The following is a 17,487-nucleotide window of genomic DNA, read 5'->3' as shown; positions in this document are numbered from 1 at the left end:
GGCTGATATCATCCAAAGCAGGTGGCTGATAAACACACTGAGAGTAAAAGTTTGCAGAATGGAATAAACACAGTTATCAGTCTTGGACAGATAGAAAATAATACCACCCTCCAAACTCTTAAAGGGAAGACTCAGCCTCATGCTCTTTGCTTCAGCATGCGGAGAAATCAAAAACAGGCGAAACTGGACTGTCGTTGTTTGACGAGAAGTGGGTCAATAAAACTCAAACGAATCCATCCTATGAATTCCTGAGTTTAAAATTCAAATGTCCTTTGCAGATTCAGTTGAGCTCCTCCTGTAGATTGTACATACATTTAGGACATCTGTGTAAATTGAAACTGAGGGTCACAGAGACAAATGAACAGACAAGGCCATGGTCTGCTGATTCATTTGGTTGAGTGTTTCAGCTGCCTGTTATCTCTTCCCCCCAGGTGTACCCGGCAGCAGCAGGCCACAACATGGGCACTGCCGTCTCTACGGTGCCAGCCTGCACAGCTGGCGTGCAGCGGCTGTATTGCGGGCATTGTCTGATGCCCTCAGTGCACTCTGGGACAGAGACAGTAAGGCAAAGAGTGATTGAGCACGAGAAAAGGATCCAATTGTGAAATGGAGAAAGACAAAATACAATAGCGGCAGGGAGAGACAGGGAGAGGGCACCAAAATAGAAATTGGTGACAGCACAAAAGGAGTTGTAGGCTTCACACTGGGAAGGAGGCATCAGCTCGGATTATACTTGAGCACAATGTATCGCAGAGTCAGGACATACAACCACATAAGGATGAAAAAATATCGATATTCTTACAGTAGGTAAAAGTTGTTCTCTTGCAAAGTAACTTTTTTTTTTTACTTTTGTTTTACTAACACAACTTTGGCTGCTTTCTTTCTTCTCAGTATGTTTCCTCCTGCACACAACACCAGGCAGCGCATTCAGGCGATCACAGGCTGCATGTTTTTCTAGGTGGAACTTAGTTTGTTTGAATAATGGACGAGTGGATACTGCTGAGAAACTGGGAATTTTGAACTAGAATAGCTTGAGATTCAGGGCTCATTTGCAAGTTTGTGCATTCTGATGCTCTCTTGTTTGCACAGACTGCTTTTCTGGTTAAATAATTCTGATTCCACGTATTCATGAGGCATTTCAATCAGCTGTCTGCACTGATTGCATTCTGCTTCATGCAGAAGATCTCAGTTTCATTCATTATTCTGGATAATCCAGGGTTTACTTGTCTGTTTGTTCAGTGTTATATTGACTAACTGTCCTCTTATCCAACTTCTCAAGTTACATTAAGATCTGCTCTGCAGTTTGCTCCCTTGTAGATTGTGAAGACATCGCATGGAGCCGCAGCACATGTGTCTGTCTGTGCTTATCTTTGCATGAGTATGTTCAAGGTGGGCTGCAGTTTGGTATTTTATGGTCGTCTTCCGTCAGACACATGAAGCCATAATGTGTAGCACACGCGTGCACGTCCAATGAGTCAGAGAGTGCCATGGCAAATTGGATTTGCCATGCAATGCCCTCATTATTGTTACCCGGGTAACCAGCCAACCCTTCACAATCATCCCATTTTGTCGTCCTTCTTAGGGGGAAAGAAAAAGGCAGAGGCCTATCTGGGTGGAGGGAACCGAGCAGGCGTTTTTTTTTTTTGTATCTTTCTTTGTCTTTTTCCCCTTCCAGTCTTCGTCCTCTCTGACTCTCACTCGCATTAGTCTGTGGGAATTATCAAAGTGGAGTTGACCTGAGGAGCCTTTGCTCCATCCTCCACCTCTTTCCCATCGCCTCAGATGAATGAATACCTGTCTGTCATGGTGCAGCAGAAGAAGTCAGAATATCATCAATAACTTTTTAGAGAAGTTTCCCAATCCTTAAACTTCCTCCCTTATACCCAACTCTCTGTGTGTTTGATATCTCTGACTGGTCTGGGCCTGGGGTGACATGCTGTTGTTGCACAAACTTACTCAAGTTCAGAAATCTAGTTTCCACAGCGTTATCTGAATCGGCTTTTTGTGTAGCAACAGTATCCTGTACAATGGGTGTATTTTCTTCTCTTCATTCAAGCTTGTAAGTTTAGTTCCGTTGTCCTTTAACTGTAAAGTGCTTTATAGAAGGTCTAACATGTTATAATAATGTAAGAAATTATTGTATATTTGCTTAAATTCTAATTTTGGAAATCTTACAAATCTGTCTCCTTGAAAACAAAGTCTGTAAAGCAGGACAAATCTTATTTATTTTTATTTAATTTAAAAGTCTTGCTTAAATTCTATAAAATAAGATTCTGGTGTGAAAATGCAGAATCTTCTTTCTAAAACTAGTCAAACTCATATATGCCACGTCTAAAATAACACAGAAGTCATCCTTAACTGCAGAGTTTATACGTCTCCACCGGGTTGCTTTTTCTCACAAAAAACAAATCCTGAATGGTCACTGAGGCACAAACAGGATGTCAACATTGATCATTTTTGTGTGCTTCTCATGAGTCATTTCAGACAAACAAGCAAGCCAACCTCTTCTCAAAAACAAGAGATGATCTGACACTAAACTCATAGTCCTTCAGGAAACATACAAAACATAAACGTACTTGCAGGGATGCATTGATTGTAGGAGTCTCCCAGCTATTCCAGAAAACAGGACAATAAATAATGTCAGTGTATCCAAATGCATTTGTTTTTAATGTAGGAGAGCTGTTGTCTGATGCTGTTTACTTTCTCAAGTTTTCTGTCACTGCCAGAGACTTCATGCTTTCAAATTAGCTAGCGCCACCGAATGGGCCTGGATGCTAATGAGTAACTCCTTCCATGCTAATAACTGATATTTTAGGCCACAGTAACAGGCGGCGTACTGATGCATATTTTCAGGGCCAGAAGAGCGACTGTGTAGGAGGCTGAAGCCGCCTATTCAGCCTCCTGGGACACTCATCATCTGGCTCGATTCAGATGCCAAAGAGCTCCATTGTTTGACCCCATTCAAACAACACCATTGTACCGAGCGGGTCTGATTGTGTTGCTTGTTGCAATGCCAGAGTAACAAATGTGTGTGTGTGTGGACTTCTCTGTTTGTCTCCGCTGTGTTTTGGTGGGATTGTGTGTGAGTGTTCATTATTATTATATGGACGTGCGAGTGTCTGTTTGTGTGTTGCATTGTGTGTTTGCATCCCAGCAGCATGCGTATGCACTTCCCGAAGCAGGGGTTTTCTCTGCTGGTGACAACAATGTACCCAGTCATTGAAATGCAGCGGGGCAAATGCAGCCCGAACGTGACCCTGTTTTCCAGCACCGCATCCTGCAGAGCAGCTCATGGTCGCAAGCTGCTGCTGAGGCGGACAAATAGTCACTGACATGTCTGTGAGTGCTTCGGTACTTTTCAAACCTGCATGTTAAATTTTTGCTGTGACAAATATAACTCTGGGTTTAATTCTGAAAAATGTTTTGCACGTAAATTATGACACACTCACCCGAACATGCGATGACTATAGCAGCGAACAGATGGGAGTGGGATGAATCTGCATAAGACAGTGGGCTTTGCTTCGTATGTGTCAGTGCTCTGTATGCGAGGGTGCTTTCTGTTTACTTGCCTGCGTGACCATTGATTCTCCTTCCCTGCATTATGCCTCCAGCATCAGCGCACAAAGTCAAAATGTCAGCACAATAAATAACTGAAGATAAACAACTATCAAATTAGATGGATTCGTTTTCTGTTTAGGGATGACTCTCTTTCAGCTCTAGTTTGAATGATTCAGGAGAGTCTTCATTCGAGAAGAAGCTCCTGCACAACTTGTTGGATACAGCGTGCTCATGTGGTTGTTTCTTTTATAGGTGCATTTAGACATTTTGTAAATGTTTCCATTTCAAAGCCACATTCAAACAGGAGCTCGTTTGTTGAAGTTTTGAAGGTGTGGTTTGGCTCCTCTGTGAGCCATTGCAGCCTATTGTTGCCCATAACACCCCTCCAGCTTTAATCCCTGTTTTGAATCACATAACATACACATTCGATTGCATTCAATTTGATTTATATTGCATGAAATCACAAAACAAGTGATTTCAGGGCACATAGTAAAGTCCTTACAACAGAACATTACAGAGACCTAACAATTCAACAAGTCCCACATTAGCGATATGCTAGAAGGGAAAACTGTCTTTTAACTGGAAGAACATTCATATGCGGACATATATTAATGCACAGACACATGCTTTTACTGCTAATTTTTGGAGGCAATTTGTAGGGCGTGTCTTGGAGCATTTATTCAAAACCTGAGAACAGCATCTTATTTAGGGTCACAAGACAGTTTTAAGGAATTGCTAAATAATGTGATGCAATAATAGCTATATTTTAGAAATAATGTAACTAATCCAATAGAAGATGTTCAAATGAGAAGTTAAAATTGATTAACTTCACATCTTTAACACTTTATAGAAAACAGTTTAGGGTTGTGGTGGCCCGTCACAGTTTCAGTTGTGGTTTCAGATTGATTGATACACTGCACACGCATCTGCACACACTCTCTGTCCAACAAACACAGCCAGAGATGTAGTCTAGTTCTCACCATTCTTCTCAATGACCTCAGACAAATTTAGAAATACATCTATGAAACTGTAAGACTTGCTCTTAAGGGTCCCATATTTGACACTTTTCCAATGTTTATTTGCATTCTTGATATTCATGAGATAATATTAGTGTGGTTTTAAGCACAAAAAACATCTTTCTATAGTTTTACACCCCCTCTTATGCCTCTCTGTGGAGGTGTACCAAGGGCAGGCTGTTTTGTGTCTGTGTCTATTAAGGGGCATTGATATCAATGACACTCTCTTCTGCTTAGCAGACTCTTTTCTGAGTGACTCGTGTCCAGATTAAACACAGGTTTTCTTCGGTATTGTAGCTTGCTAGTTCCACAACAGAATGACTGCTCAGTGATTTCTTGCACATAAAAGGTTGGACAGTGGGCCGTGCTGAGGGCAGACATATGACATGAGCGTGAGGTTGTGACATTACAAGTAGTCCAAATGGCACATTTGCTGAATATGTGTTGTGTGAATTTCTCTGTGGGCTGAGAGTTTTGACAATTTCACAGTGATCACATGTAACAAGCAGACCTGCTTTATAATGAAAATAAATCAGAAAATCTGATTGTTTTATGCAATATGGGAACTTTAACCCAACAAATTACATAAGACAACATTTGGTCCACATGGACCTCATGTCTACAATCCACCTCCCACCTGCTGATAGTTGTGATGTATCTGAATTGTCTGGACAAGCCCCAGTGAAAATGAGTTTGTCTCTGGGTTCATTCCCTCGAGCTTTAGCCTTAAAGGGAGACAGTGGGAGAGAAGAGGCAGTCTGGGCGAAATGTGATAATTAACTGACTTGAGGCCTAGTTTCTATTTTGGTTGGAAATTGGTTTGTCTAAATGGGTTGAGTCAGAGAAACGACATTGTGAAGACAGATGGAGGCACGGCGAGAGAAAGAGTAAGAAAATTCTGTGTCTGGCTGCTTCTTGGACTTTTTCATCTGAGAATAAATTAAAGGTCAAAGAGAGACAAGACTACATGTTACCAGTAATTTGGGACTAGGCATGAAATGCTTGAGAGAGACTGGTAAGGGGCCTCCTGGTGAGGGTACAAAACTTTGAAGGCAGATTTGTTCATAAGTTTAACCAGAAATGCATTTTAATTGTTTGAGATACATGCAGTGGAGTTACAGTAGCATTTCTTATAGCAACATTCACATTTAGCTGTTTATTCCTCTTTTTGACATTTTTGTCACAGAGCCGAGAAACAATTTTATGTCGGATAAATGCAAACCAAACTACCTGGCATGTTTCATAAGTGCAGTTTTGAAGACATTTATTTCAATTCTCAAAATTCATGTATCAATCTGGAATAAAACTATTGTACATATATCGATAATATGACTTTTAACCATACTAACAGCTTCACATTGGTACGTTCATGAGCATCTTGGAAGTGGGAAAGTTCCAACCTTGGAGAATACACCTGACGCACTGGGAATACCCCTCCAAGAAAGTGGACGTTATTTGAGAGCTCTGAGAAGTAGGTTTGCTGTCACTTAACATGGCAGCTCTGCATACCAATAAGGGTAAACAGGCAGACTGGGTTAGTGCCACCTTTAGGTTCACAGACTGTAGGTGGCTTTAAGTGAACTATTGGATAGATTTCAGTAATATTTAGTTCCGATTTTCATGCATCCCTCAGGATTAATTGTTTTATCTCTTCACTTTGCATATACTGTTTGGATACTGTATCAACATTATCATCAGGTCATCGGGTTCGATTTATCAACCTCTTTGGTTTATGACTTCCTGCGAGACTCCTGACGTCACCATCAGCCTTCAGCTATATTTCGTGTTTGGTGCTAATTAGCAAATGTTAGCATGCTAACACATCTAGGGAAGACAGTGAACATGGCTACCTCCTTATTTTCAACTTGTCAACGCATGTTAGTGTCAGCATTTAGCTCAAAGCACCAGTGTACAGCCTCACAGCGACTCTAGCATGACTGTAGGCTCTTGAAATATAAATATTCTCTATTCTGCACAATTAAGAGGATTTTTAAAATGTTGTAAACCTAACAAAGACTGCAGTTGGAAGTGACATATCTCCTTTTTTTGTTTGGTATTAAGTAAAAAACTGTGCATTATGATATGTAAAATCATGGGGGCGAGGATTAATATAAAGTGCTAAGCTTACTGAATCATTTTGATGATGCATCATACAAGTGAAGGAAGGAGATATTACACTTCCAGCAATGATTTTTATTACTAAGACCTGAAACTTGCACACATGACAGAATACATTTCACTCAGTGGATGGAAGATTCTTTGAGGTTTCTGGAAATATATTTAAAAAGAGCTGTAAGTGATGTCAAACAACCTGCAGGGTGATCAAAGTTTTGCTCACAATTGTGCTTCTCAGAAGCACAGGTTCTTAGCTTTTTGACTCAAATGTAATCTTAAGCAAAAGTCTCGCATGTAAACGCTATGATTACGTGAGAGCTACTCCCACAGTGTCTGAATCTAAATCTGTCTTTTTCAGAAAAGGTGATTGTGTTTATTCGCTGCTTGAGCAGCCCTGTGGAGGCTTTCAGCAGCAGCAGATGACACCAGACCTTATCAGCGCTGCCAAGGCCCCCTCAAAGTGGGCCAAAAGAAAAAATAGAGGGAGCAATCAGTGTGGTCCCATGATTCCTAGTGAGCTGTGAGGGAATGACAACCAGAGCGTGCACACACACACACACACACACACACACACACACACACACACACACACACACACACACACACACACATTTTCACACCCTCTTTGCATGTCCTTGCTGGCTCAAAATACAGAATCTAATTATTCCTGTTCATCACCAGGCGCTCAAGCTGACTCATTGTAGAAAACCATACTCTGCATATGGACGCACACACATGCAAACACACATGTACGCACCACTGTCCCACCCCATACAGTACACACACATGCGCACACTTACTCATACAAGTGCTCTCCAAACGGCACACTCTCACTTCAGCTTTGCACAGGATGTTATGAAATCAGCACTGTTGCTGAAACTAAGTGAAGGTCGCTGGGAGTCCTCTTTTTCACCCACATATACACACACACACTTCACCTGGCACTTACACACACACACACACACAAACTCGTCCTCGTGCAGAGAGCTGAAGCTCAACTCAGTCCCAGTCCGCTCCTCTCCTACTCGTGTGAGGAGCTTGCCGGTGATCGCACTGTCGCCTGAAGCGAAGAGGCCGATCCGGCGTTGATTCGATTTAACAGCCCAGTCGCTCTCTCTGAAGCTCCGATTAGTCAGCCGACGAAGGGGAGAAGAAGAAGAGGAGGACTAGTGATGGCTATGACCGACATTGCAGAGGATGACCTGGATGAGATGATGCGCGAAGAAGCGGAGGATGTCTTCTACGAGGACGGTAGGATTGCCAAGGGTCAGTTGTAAAGTGTCGAAAGCAGGTGTGGGTTTACAGGTGGGCTGCAGGGCTGCGACTGCTGCTCTAGGACTACAGCGTGGTCAGCCTGGTTGGTTTGGGATTTGTGGTTTGTAATCAGGGTTAAGAAAAGGCTTAAAGTGATGATTGAGCGGTGGCCCACAGGGATCTCCTCAGCTGTGTAGGTGGGGTTGTCTCCTGCATGGCTGAATAGGTGCTGATACACACAGATGGTAAAATAAATCACCACAAATTGAATGAAGAGGAAGAAAAAAAAGCACATACTTGGCATACCACTAGTGAAAGTCTTATTGAGTAGATATTATATGCAATGATTGTAATAATTAGTCAGAGTAATGAATCCCTCGTGCCTTTTGCCTCCAGTTCCCCTGTAGCAGGAGCTCTGTGCAGAGTTTGTTCATTGATTTTTAACTTTTACCCTTTTTAGAAAGCCGAGCGGCTCCGTACCCTCTGCAGTGTGGGTGTTCTTGTATAACAGGCAGATGTTTTTAAACCAAGCATTATTCGCCACAAGGAAATCTTTTTCAGTGAACTTTGCGCGAGTGTTTGTTATTCTCAAACTATAATCATATTCTGCGGTCAGCCGGATACTGGAAGAGTGATGAGCAGCAGAACTACAGCAGGACCTGACTGATGATTATTCATGGTTCGAAAAAAAAGGAAAGATGGGTAGTCATTGGATATTGTTTATTTCAAGTGGCCATTTTAAAACTAATCTTTAATCAGGATTGAGACAGTGGTACGATAGTACATAGTGATGCTTCATAGAATAGCTTAGCATTTATTTGTTTAAAGCCCCTTTATCATAAAGGAATAGTTAATTTATTGTATTTCTATCAAACCAAAAAAGTTTGACTTTTAGACTTATTAGATATTATGTGCTGATATGATGTTGAGGTGGTGATATGATTTTGTTATATCTGACAAATCTCAGGAAGCTGTTTACAGTCTTTATGTTAAGAGCCAGGCTAATCAGTTGGTTGTAGTATTGATCTTATCGTCTAACTCCTGACAAGAAAGCACATAAATGTATTTCCCAGACCTGTCTTTCCAATTCTGATGAGACTGCTCCCCTCCCTCCCACTGAAACACACAGCAGTGGCAAAATGGTCGATTGCACTAATTTTGAACCGATTTCTCAGTTTCTCCTGAGTGCGAATTGTTCTTCTCAAATTCACAAACACTTTCCTCAACACTCAACCACACACGATCAGAGACAACAAGTGCTCTGCTGAGTTATATCTTTTAATGTGCTCAGAAAAGCGCAGTTTAATTGCACGCCAAGAATGTTTGCAGCAGGCTATTAATACGTTTATATTTAAGGTCCATAAGAGCTCTGTAGCGGCTCATCGCATGACAAATGGACAGTGAGTGGGAGGAGGATATTCCCAGATATTGCATCATTTGTGTGTGTAATGTATGTTAATGCCTCCACTGACCCAGTTCTGACTGATATTCACTGATGGTAATGTGACGTTCCCTTTGAACAGCACAGCCAGGAGGTATGAAGCCAGATGACTCCCTGCAACAAACCAGCCAGTCACAGCGCGCAGACTTGTGTAGAGGTTGGCCAGCAGGCATCACTGTGTTTATTCATAGATGCAGCTGAAGGTTGCAGAATATGGATCACTTATATTTTCTGTTCTAATTAGCTCTTTGGATTAGTGATGGAAGTTATTCAGTGTGTTTTGTGTTTAATATTCACGTTGTTTTATTCTAATTGGTGCTGAAATTTACTACTGCTGGCCTATTTCTAAATAATTACTTTCAACATTAGTGTGCATTTGCAAATGCAAAATTTTGAGTACTGTGATGAATGGGGATCAGTGTGAAGCGTACGGGATGTGAGATTTTGCAACAGTGCTACGCTACGGCTCTCAGCATGATGGTTGAGACACCACAAGTGGTCAAAAGATAAATGTGAAGGGACAAATCGAGTTAACAACACATCAGTTAGTTCACGTGAGGAAAGCCTTTTTCTTGAAACCTTACACCATGATGCTAATCGCATTGCGCAATGCAACAGGAAACACAAGTCAAATGGGGAAAAAAAAGTCTCACAACATTTTCGTTTGCCAGGGAGAAATGAGATGTCTGCTTTTGTCTATGTCCGTCTTAAAATAAGGGACATTTTCTGCAGAAATTGCAAAGAATTTCAAGCATTAAATCCACCACTGTTATTAGTGTAGAAGCATGTATAACGTACAAGAAACGCTTGGCTTTGTGAAGCTAAGGTCAGCAGGGCAAAGTACGAGGTCAGTTGAATGTTACACAACTCCTGACCCTGACAAGTGGACTCCGCTTTAATGTCGCGTACTAATATTTTGATGGTGGTGATGGAAAAGTCTGTAGTTGTGTTGTAGTCCATCACCAAAGAGTTGTAAAATGCATAAAAAAAGAAACAAAAAAGATCATGAAGCAGGTAACACACATGACACTTTATATAACAACAGCTACAAGAATAACACAAATTTGGCCCTGAGTTACTCGTTAAAAAAGGGAGTGTATCAGATGTATTTGCTGTCAGCCCTGAACCCCTCAACAATAGGGTGTTTATGGCACAGTGCTGCTTGTCATGCTTCTGCTGCTTTGTTGAGCAGAATTATGACTAAAGGAACACTACTTTTAGCCTGGCAGCAGAAATGTCAGAGTGCCTGAACAGAGCAGATACACAGCGACAAGCGTTACTCTCCCCCTCTCCCTTTCTCTGCCTCTCCTCCTCGCTCGCACACTCGGTGACTCCAAGTCAGGTCGTATGAATTAGCAAAAAGCCTCCTTTAGCTTCACTCAGTGGGAACAATGTGTTTCAGCTTCATTTCCCGTCGTCTTTTAAGTCACAGCAAAAAGCAGCAGCTTTGCAGAGACATGAAAAAAGGGCTCACGGTGTGCAGATTGCTTTTTTAAGTCTAGAAATTTAGGGCTGCATACATTCACACATTTCACCACAGAGGTTTCAGTATACTGAGGTTGTCAGTCGGGTAATTTGTGTCTGCATTAAGGTCTTTTTACCCAGAAAGTACAAAAAGCATATTCTCGCTCTCACGTTTTGTGGTTTCCAGTCATGCATGAAGAGGTCACCTGGTGCCAGACCTCATCTCACATTAGTTTAGCCTTTTATAAAGGTGCATCAGGTGTTGTGTTTTTTGACAGCTGCTTTTTTTTGTTTTAGAAGCAGTCAAAAGAGGCAGGCATCTCTAGACCTCCACCCGTAAGAACCAAAATCTGTGTTTCTAGATGAGAAAATATGTTTGGTTTTTTTTGTATTTTTTTGTCTTTGTAATATTTGGTAGACCTGACCCTTTAAGGACACAGATGAGTATTTTGACTTTTCAGGTGACTGGGATCACAGCAATAGCTGCCACAGATCATTGCAGTCAGATAAAACTTTGGATTGATTTTGCGCATACTGTAGAAGCAGCTTTGTTCTGTGTTCATTTGTGAGACTATCCAGCGGTTGTTGGAGGTGTTTTAGAAGCTCATCATCATCGAGGTACAGGAGAGATGTTTGCTGCTTCTGTGGATGTTTGTTTACTTGTGTTTAATGTATCACAGTAGTGTATCAAAAGAGGTTTGAGTAGACACAGTTTCCATTGGAAAAAAAAAAAAAAGCTACAAAGACACTGTCACACATGAAACTCAGAAAGAGTGATGCTTGATAATGATGCACACAAAGTCCCAGCTCGCCCCTGCAGAATCACCTCGGCATGAACCCTCACAGCTCACACAAACTAGTCAACTTCTTCAACTTTACTCCCAAGTTAACACAAACACAGCTCTGCTTTAGTCCCTTCTTATCACATTTCAACACGCGCTCACACACACACACACACACACACACACAGACATGCACAATCTCCTGTTTTTGAAACATTGCTCAGAAAAAATGGCTGCACCAAATTAAATGAATTACTCTGACCAAAATAAACACAATCCTTATGAGTAATTCAAAGAGTTTGGTCTACTTCTGTGGCTTTGTGTGCAAAAGCAAAAGTGCAAGAGTTGTGTGTCCCAGAGGAGAGCAGCGGTAGGTGGAGCATTAATGATAGCAAAAATATAGTTTAGCATGAGATCGATGGCGCCACGGTTGGAATGACGGGTCAGTGTTTGGTATCTAAATAAACCAGTGTTTGACTAACTGGGTCAGGTCAGAAAGCATGAAGAGCTGCTTTCAGTCACAAGTGAGGCGCTCCTGGGAATGCCGCAGTCCTCGTGCCACTCAGATATCAAGAGGACATGTAGCACCCTGAATTATACCTAAAGTTCAGAGAGACACATAGGAAATAACTTTTCCTTTGAACTGTCAGTCTCGAGAGACTTTTAGATGTCATGTATGTTGCTGTTTTGTATTTCCAACAGGACTACATCCCTGTTTATCTAATGCAGTTTGCTCTGCTGGTTTTGGAAAAGTTGATCTGCTCTCATGCAGGAATGTTTTCTATTGTTCCTTTATCTTGTGCAATAGGATGCGTTTCCACCCCTCTCCTGAATACCACTTACATGACAAAACCACTAATTGCTGAGCTCAACAGCTATTGTTTGTTTGTTTTACTTGGTGTAGTTTTTGAAAACTCCCTGAAGCACAATGACGCGTCAATCAGTGCGATTTGTCCGGAGTTTTCCGTTCACACAACATTTCTCCACAGATTTTGACCAAGATGAGGTTGAGATGTGTAATTAAAAGAATGCCTGAGGGGAGATGTTTGTTTGATGGTGTGAGGACACTCTACACCTGAGTGGGGTTGCACCTTTGATGTAATGTTTTCTCTGTGCTCTCTAAGGCTTCACTCTAGACTTGGCCAAAGGGCTTTTCTTTAATGTTTGCAGCTAAAGAACACCTGAGATTTAAGGGATGAAAAAATACATTACAGCATGACACAACACGCAGGCTTCCTTGAAAGGACCAAACACTTTATTTAGTACACATTTCCAGAGTACATAAAATGTTCTTGCAACAACTGGAAGGTCAGCATTCCTCTGGTTATCAGGACAGAAAGAATTTCCCCTTATGGGATTAATAAAGTATCTATCTATCTATCTATCTATCTATCTATCTATCTATCTATCTATCTATCTATCTATCTATCTATCTATCTATCTAGACATGGTAATATGAAGAAAAGGCATCAAAAGCTAAAACTGAGTCACTTTTATTAACTATACAGCTACAGGTTTTTCAATATTTGACTCCGCCACAAATCCATGACATTGTTTATATATTATTTATAGGCTAAATTTTAAGAATTAAATTTTTTAAGCAGTGTTAGCTGAAGACATCTCATTGCAGTATATGGTTGAGTACAATGTTAAAGGGGTTTAGACATTGCAGCCACATCCATTTCATTTCATTTTATGAACTCATGAGTGTGTTGTAATCAAATCTTAACCTCACATGAGCTCTGATCTTATTATGTTATCGTTCTGATGACATGAAATCAAACTCACTTCTACAGTACAAGCTCTCAGCTCTTCCCCAGAGGGTGAAACAAGGGATGCACCCCCAGCTCACACATGCACACGCTTACCCAAGGCATCAGCATGATATACAGAGCTCAAGTAGAGGGCTGCAAGACTAGAAGCCAGCTCAGATTTCACAAATCCATTTCTCCCTCAGTCTCTTGTCTGTACTTGTCTTGTGCAGCAGAGGAAACTGTATCCTCCTCTGAGCTGACATGGTGTCCGCCAAAGCACCGGATCACAGTGGGCAGAGCTCTGCTCCACTGACTGGAAAGCTGGGACGAATTTTGGCCGTGTTCAGAGTGCAAGCCTAAATCTTTTTTTTTTAATTTTTATTTTGTATCGTACCTAGATTGTATCCAGATTGATTTTTTTGAAAGTCTGGACAGCAAAAAAAAAAAACACATGAAATGCAATTTTTGCATATTAAATCTAAACTACATTTGGAGATGGTTTGAAATGTGATTTATATTGGATTTCTACAGATTTGTCTTAGTGTGAGCAATGGTGGCTCAGATCGGATTTCTTACCTCAGTTACAACACGACACACAATAACGACTTCATTTTCAGAGTGATGACAGAATCTAAGCTACGCCACCAGCAGACACTTTCAGAGAGTGAATCACCAACGTAGCTAGATGATGTCATTATGGCAGCAACCCATGCTGATAGGTTAGAGATGTCTGGACACACCAGTGACTGTGAATGAGTGAATGAAGGAGTTTAAATAGAAAAGTCAACCAGCCAGTAGTGTACAAAGAACGTAAGGAGGAGTTCGCACCAATTTATCAATTAATTTAGACAGAGTACAAACTAATCCTGACTAGAATCAAACTGTTGTTGAGTGTTGTTGTTTTTTTTACCTCTGGTCAACAATATAGATAAGTATTTTACTATGCTGTGGGCCGTTTACTATCCCCTGAGGCTTGTATTGTCAGAGCTTGTCAACCTTAAAACATGCCTAAACAACATCTTTTGTATTTCTTGGACGTTAAGTAAAGAATCCTGGAACTATTGTGTGATTTTTATAGTGAAAAACTGTTTTATCAGATTTTAGGCCACAAAACTATCTTACTTCGAGTTAAGCGAGTCTCTTTTTGTTTACTCTTCTTCATAATAACGTCAGGATCAAATAGGTGTTCTTGCACTGGGGTTTAGTGTACAGTGCTGTCTTATTATGATATATTTCCCAGATGAAAACCTTTATATCTCTGAACATGACTCACTTTGCTGGTAAACTGCCTTTCAATCGTGAGCCACAAGCTTGGTGAACTTATAAAGAGCTCTCCCTGCAGCAAAACTGTAAGTTCAGGCCAGCAGTGTGATGGTCAGGCAAAGCAATAATTCGGTCAATGTTTATTGCTGTCTGTCAACTTGAGCTCAGCTTTAATGTGATACAGTGGCTCACCCCTCCCCTCACTGCCAATCAAAAACTGGTTTGTCGGTGATGTTATCATTTTGTGGGAGAGAATATGATTCACTGGAAATGCATATCTGATATGAGAACATGTAAGACAGGAGAGGCGGGGTGAGCGAGAGCGTGATCTAAAGCTAACATGATCCACTCGCCCTACTGTTTAACACGCACACACATGCACTGACCCCTTCCTCTTCAAATTGATAGTCCACCCACACGTACATCTCCACTGTCTGGCCACAGATTTCGTCTCAGTCCAAAGCAGTGCAACACGCAGACTAACATGACAGTCCTGCAGTTTGTGCGTCAGTGGCCGTTCTGTGTTGGGGAAAGCTCTGACCTGAGGGGACCTACTGAAGCTGGCATTTCACTGCTCTGCATCTCCCTCTTCTTGCTTCTGACAGTTGGCTCCACTGACCTACTTTAGCCAAAAGACTCCAACTATTATTGTTTTCTGCAGCTTTCACTGAAAGAAAAGAGAAAGAATGAGAAGGGAGACAAAAGAAACCCCTCTTTTCATTTTGGGACTTGAATGGCGCAACATTCAGTAAATTGGATGATGCAAGAGCAGAAACTTCACTTTCTTCCTCAGCAGACATGTTTCAGCCTTAAGTGTAAACTGGCCTCACTTGTTTGGTCATAGATGTTTACATGTGGCTGCTATCTAAGATGGCAGATTCCCTGTACTGTTAACCTTTCCTTTACAGTTCCCATGTGGTTACCATGACAGCCTGTGCTGTGGGCAACACTGGGCGTGCGAGGTTTACACTTAGTGGTTTGGAGCCTCTCTCACAATGAGGTAACCCTGTTTGAAGCATGAAGTGTAACAGACCACCCATGACTCCTCACAAAGGGAGAACCTGCTGCAAGGTCGAAGATCAGGGTTTGCTTTTCATTAGGCAGCAGTGTATATAAATTTGAATTAAATTTTAGAGAGCAAAGTAACATTCATAGTTGCCTGTTTAAGACTTGTGCTTTGGTGTCCCTCAACATCTGAGAAATAAGTACCGAGGGTCTGAACGGTCTTCACCAGCTTGTTGCTAACATCATCATACATAAAATATACAATACGTATCATACATTAGGTTTATCGGAGAATGTTTTTTGCTTACGAATTTCACTAAAAGTTGGACGCTAAAAGCCGAGGGCAACTGCAGGGTTGTCTGATAATTCTCTGTAGGTTTGTTTAAGTGGCAACCCACCGAGACATTGGTTTGAGCTGTAGTTTTGAAGCCTCGAGTCTGGCATTTCGTCCGTTGCTAACTTATTTTTTGGAACCACAAGTGACCATATTTGGACGTGCTGGAGAGGAGAGAGGGGTGGATCTAACTCGGAGCCTGAGGACACTTTGTTTGCCCACCAACCTGTTGTTATTCCTGTGGTGTCAAATAATGACATTTTGTTACAACCATTGGTATCAAAGAGATACGCACAAGGTACCTTATTTCTTATACACCTTGACAAAGTGGATCAGGGAAGGTCATGTGATGAAGTACAATGACGGGTAAAGTCCGCTGAGGGAAGAGGTCAGGGTTGGTTAGACGGTACCAAATTGAGGACTTTTACCCGGGAGATCAGTGTTCAAGTCCACGATAAAGCAAAAGTCACTGTGGAATTCCTTTAAGTAACTCAAACTATGTTCTTTTGCTAATCCTAATCAAGTGGCTTTTGTGTATAATCAATGGGTTTGTCGTGAGTGAAGCCTTAACATTAACGTATTTGATCCATTGTGGGTATTTTAAGAAACAGTAATCCGCACACCTTTGAAATCTACAACAAGTCAAAAACAAATTCTTAAAAAGTGATGAAAAAACAATAAAAAAGAAAATCCCATCTCATATAACATATTTTTGGAAACACACCTGCATGAGGCGCCTCTCAGCCTGGCGGAGCAGCGACTGTAGCTGCAACAAGCTCGCTATCATTACAAACCAAAGCAGCCAGAGCATGGAGCGATGCCACGGGGCAATATACAACCTGTAAATGATTCACCTCTGTATGTCTGACTCAGAGACATGCGGGCGAATATGAGACTTTAATCAGATATATAAACGCACCTGTATATTTGTAGCTATGGTGTACTCTGTGTTTCTTTGTCGTGGATTCAAGTTCGGCACTTACAACTTGGGAACAAAGAGCCAACCTAAACAGGGCTAGTAACCTGAGGTCACGTGACACTCAACGTTTCCCTCCGATATTTTAGTGCCACACACTCTCACCCTGACACACACACGCACACACCCAGTCACACACCATCAGCTGTGCCTGTACGTCCCTTAGCCTTGACCTTCTGGGGTTTTGAAACAATAACAATATATAATTTCTAGCACATATTGTTAGTATATACAATATCTATATGTTTATTTCATTGTGATTTTGCATTCATTTTATCATGACACTACTTTGTGAGCCGCAGTGAAATGATGCTTCCTGTGAAAATGCATGAGGATTAGACGATGATGCAAATATAGCTAAATACTAAATTACCTGTTGCTCAGTTCTGACTGGCAGCTTCTATGAATAGCTGGTTATAAATCTGCATGTGTGTGTTTGTATGATCTGTGATGGTCTTCTCTTTGTGGTGTGTATGTGCACGCTGGTTCTCCAGTAAATATAGCCGTTGGTCAGGGGCTGCTTAT

General features: G+C 41.4%; 1 protein-coding gene across 5 annotated transcripts in view; it reads left to right on the top strand.

Annotated features, from left to right (window-relative positions):
* The first annotated feature begins 649 nt into the window (after window positions 1–649).
* The window catches only part of ripor2 (RHO family interacting cell polarization regulator 2), a 62,050-nt gene continuing 45,212 nt past the window's right edge, over window positions 650–17,487 (top strand). Inside the window, exon 1 of one of the 5 annotated variants that reach the window (XM_069175889.1) lies at window positions 650–803. In XM_069175889.1, the coding sequence (XP_069031990.1) occupies window positions 743–803 (61 nt within the window). In that variant the 5' untranslated portion in view covers window positions 650–742. Of the gene's footprint in view, window positions 804–7,543; window positions 7,956–17,487 lie in introns of those variants that run through there. The other 4 variants (XM_069175887.1, XM_069175888.1, XM_069175886.1 and 1 more) reach the window with 4 other exon arrangements.

Source organism: Embiotoca jacksoni, unplaced genomic scaffold (assembly GCF_022577435.1).
Source record: "Embiotoca jacksoni isolate LCO1_2020_lvr unplaced genomic scaffold, fEmbJac1.0.p SCAF_7, whole genome shotgun sequence".
NCBI lineage: Eukaryota > Metazoa > Chordata > Actinopteri > Embiotocidae > Embiotoca > Embiotoca jacksoni.
The sequence above is the reverse complement of the archived record's forward strand: the minus strand, read 5'-3'. Positions and strand labels throughout refer to the sequence as shown.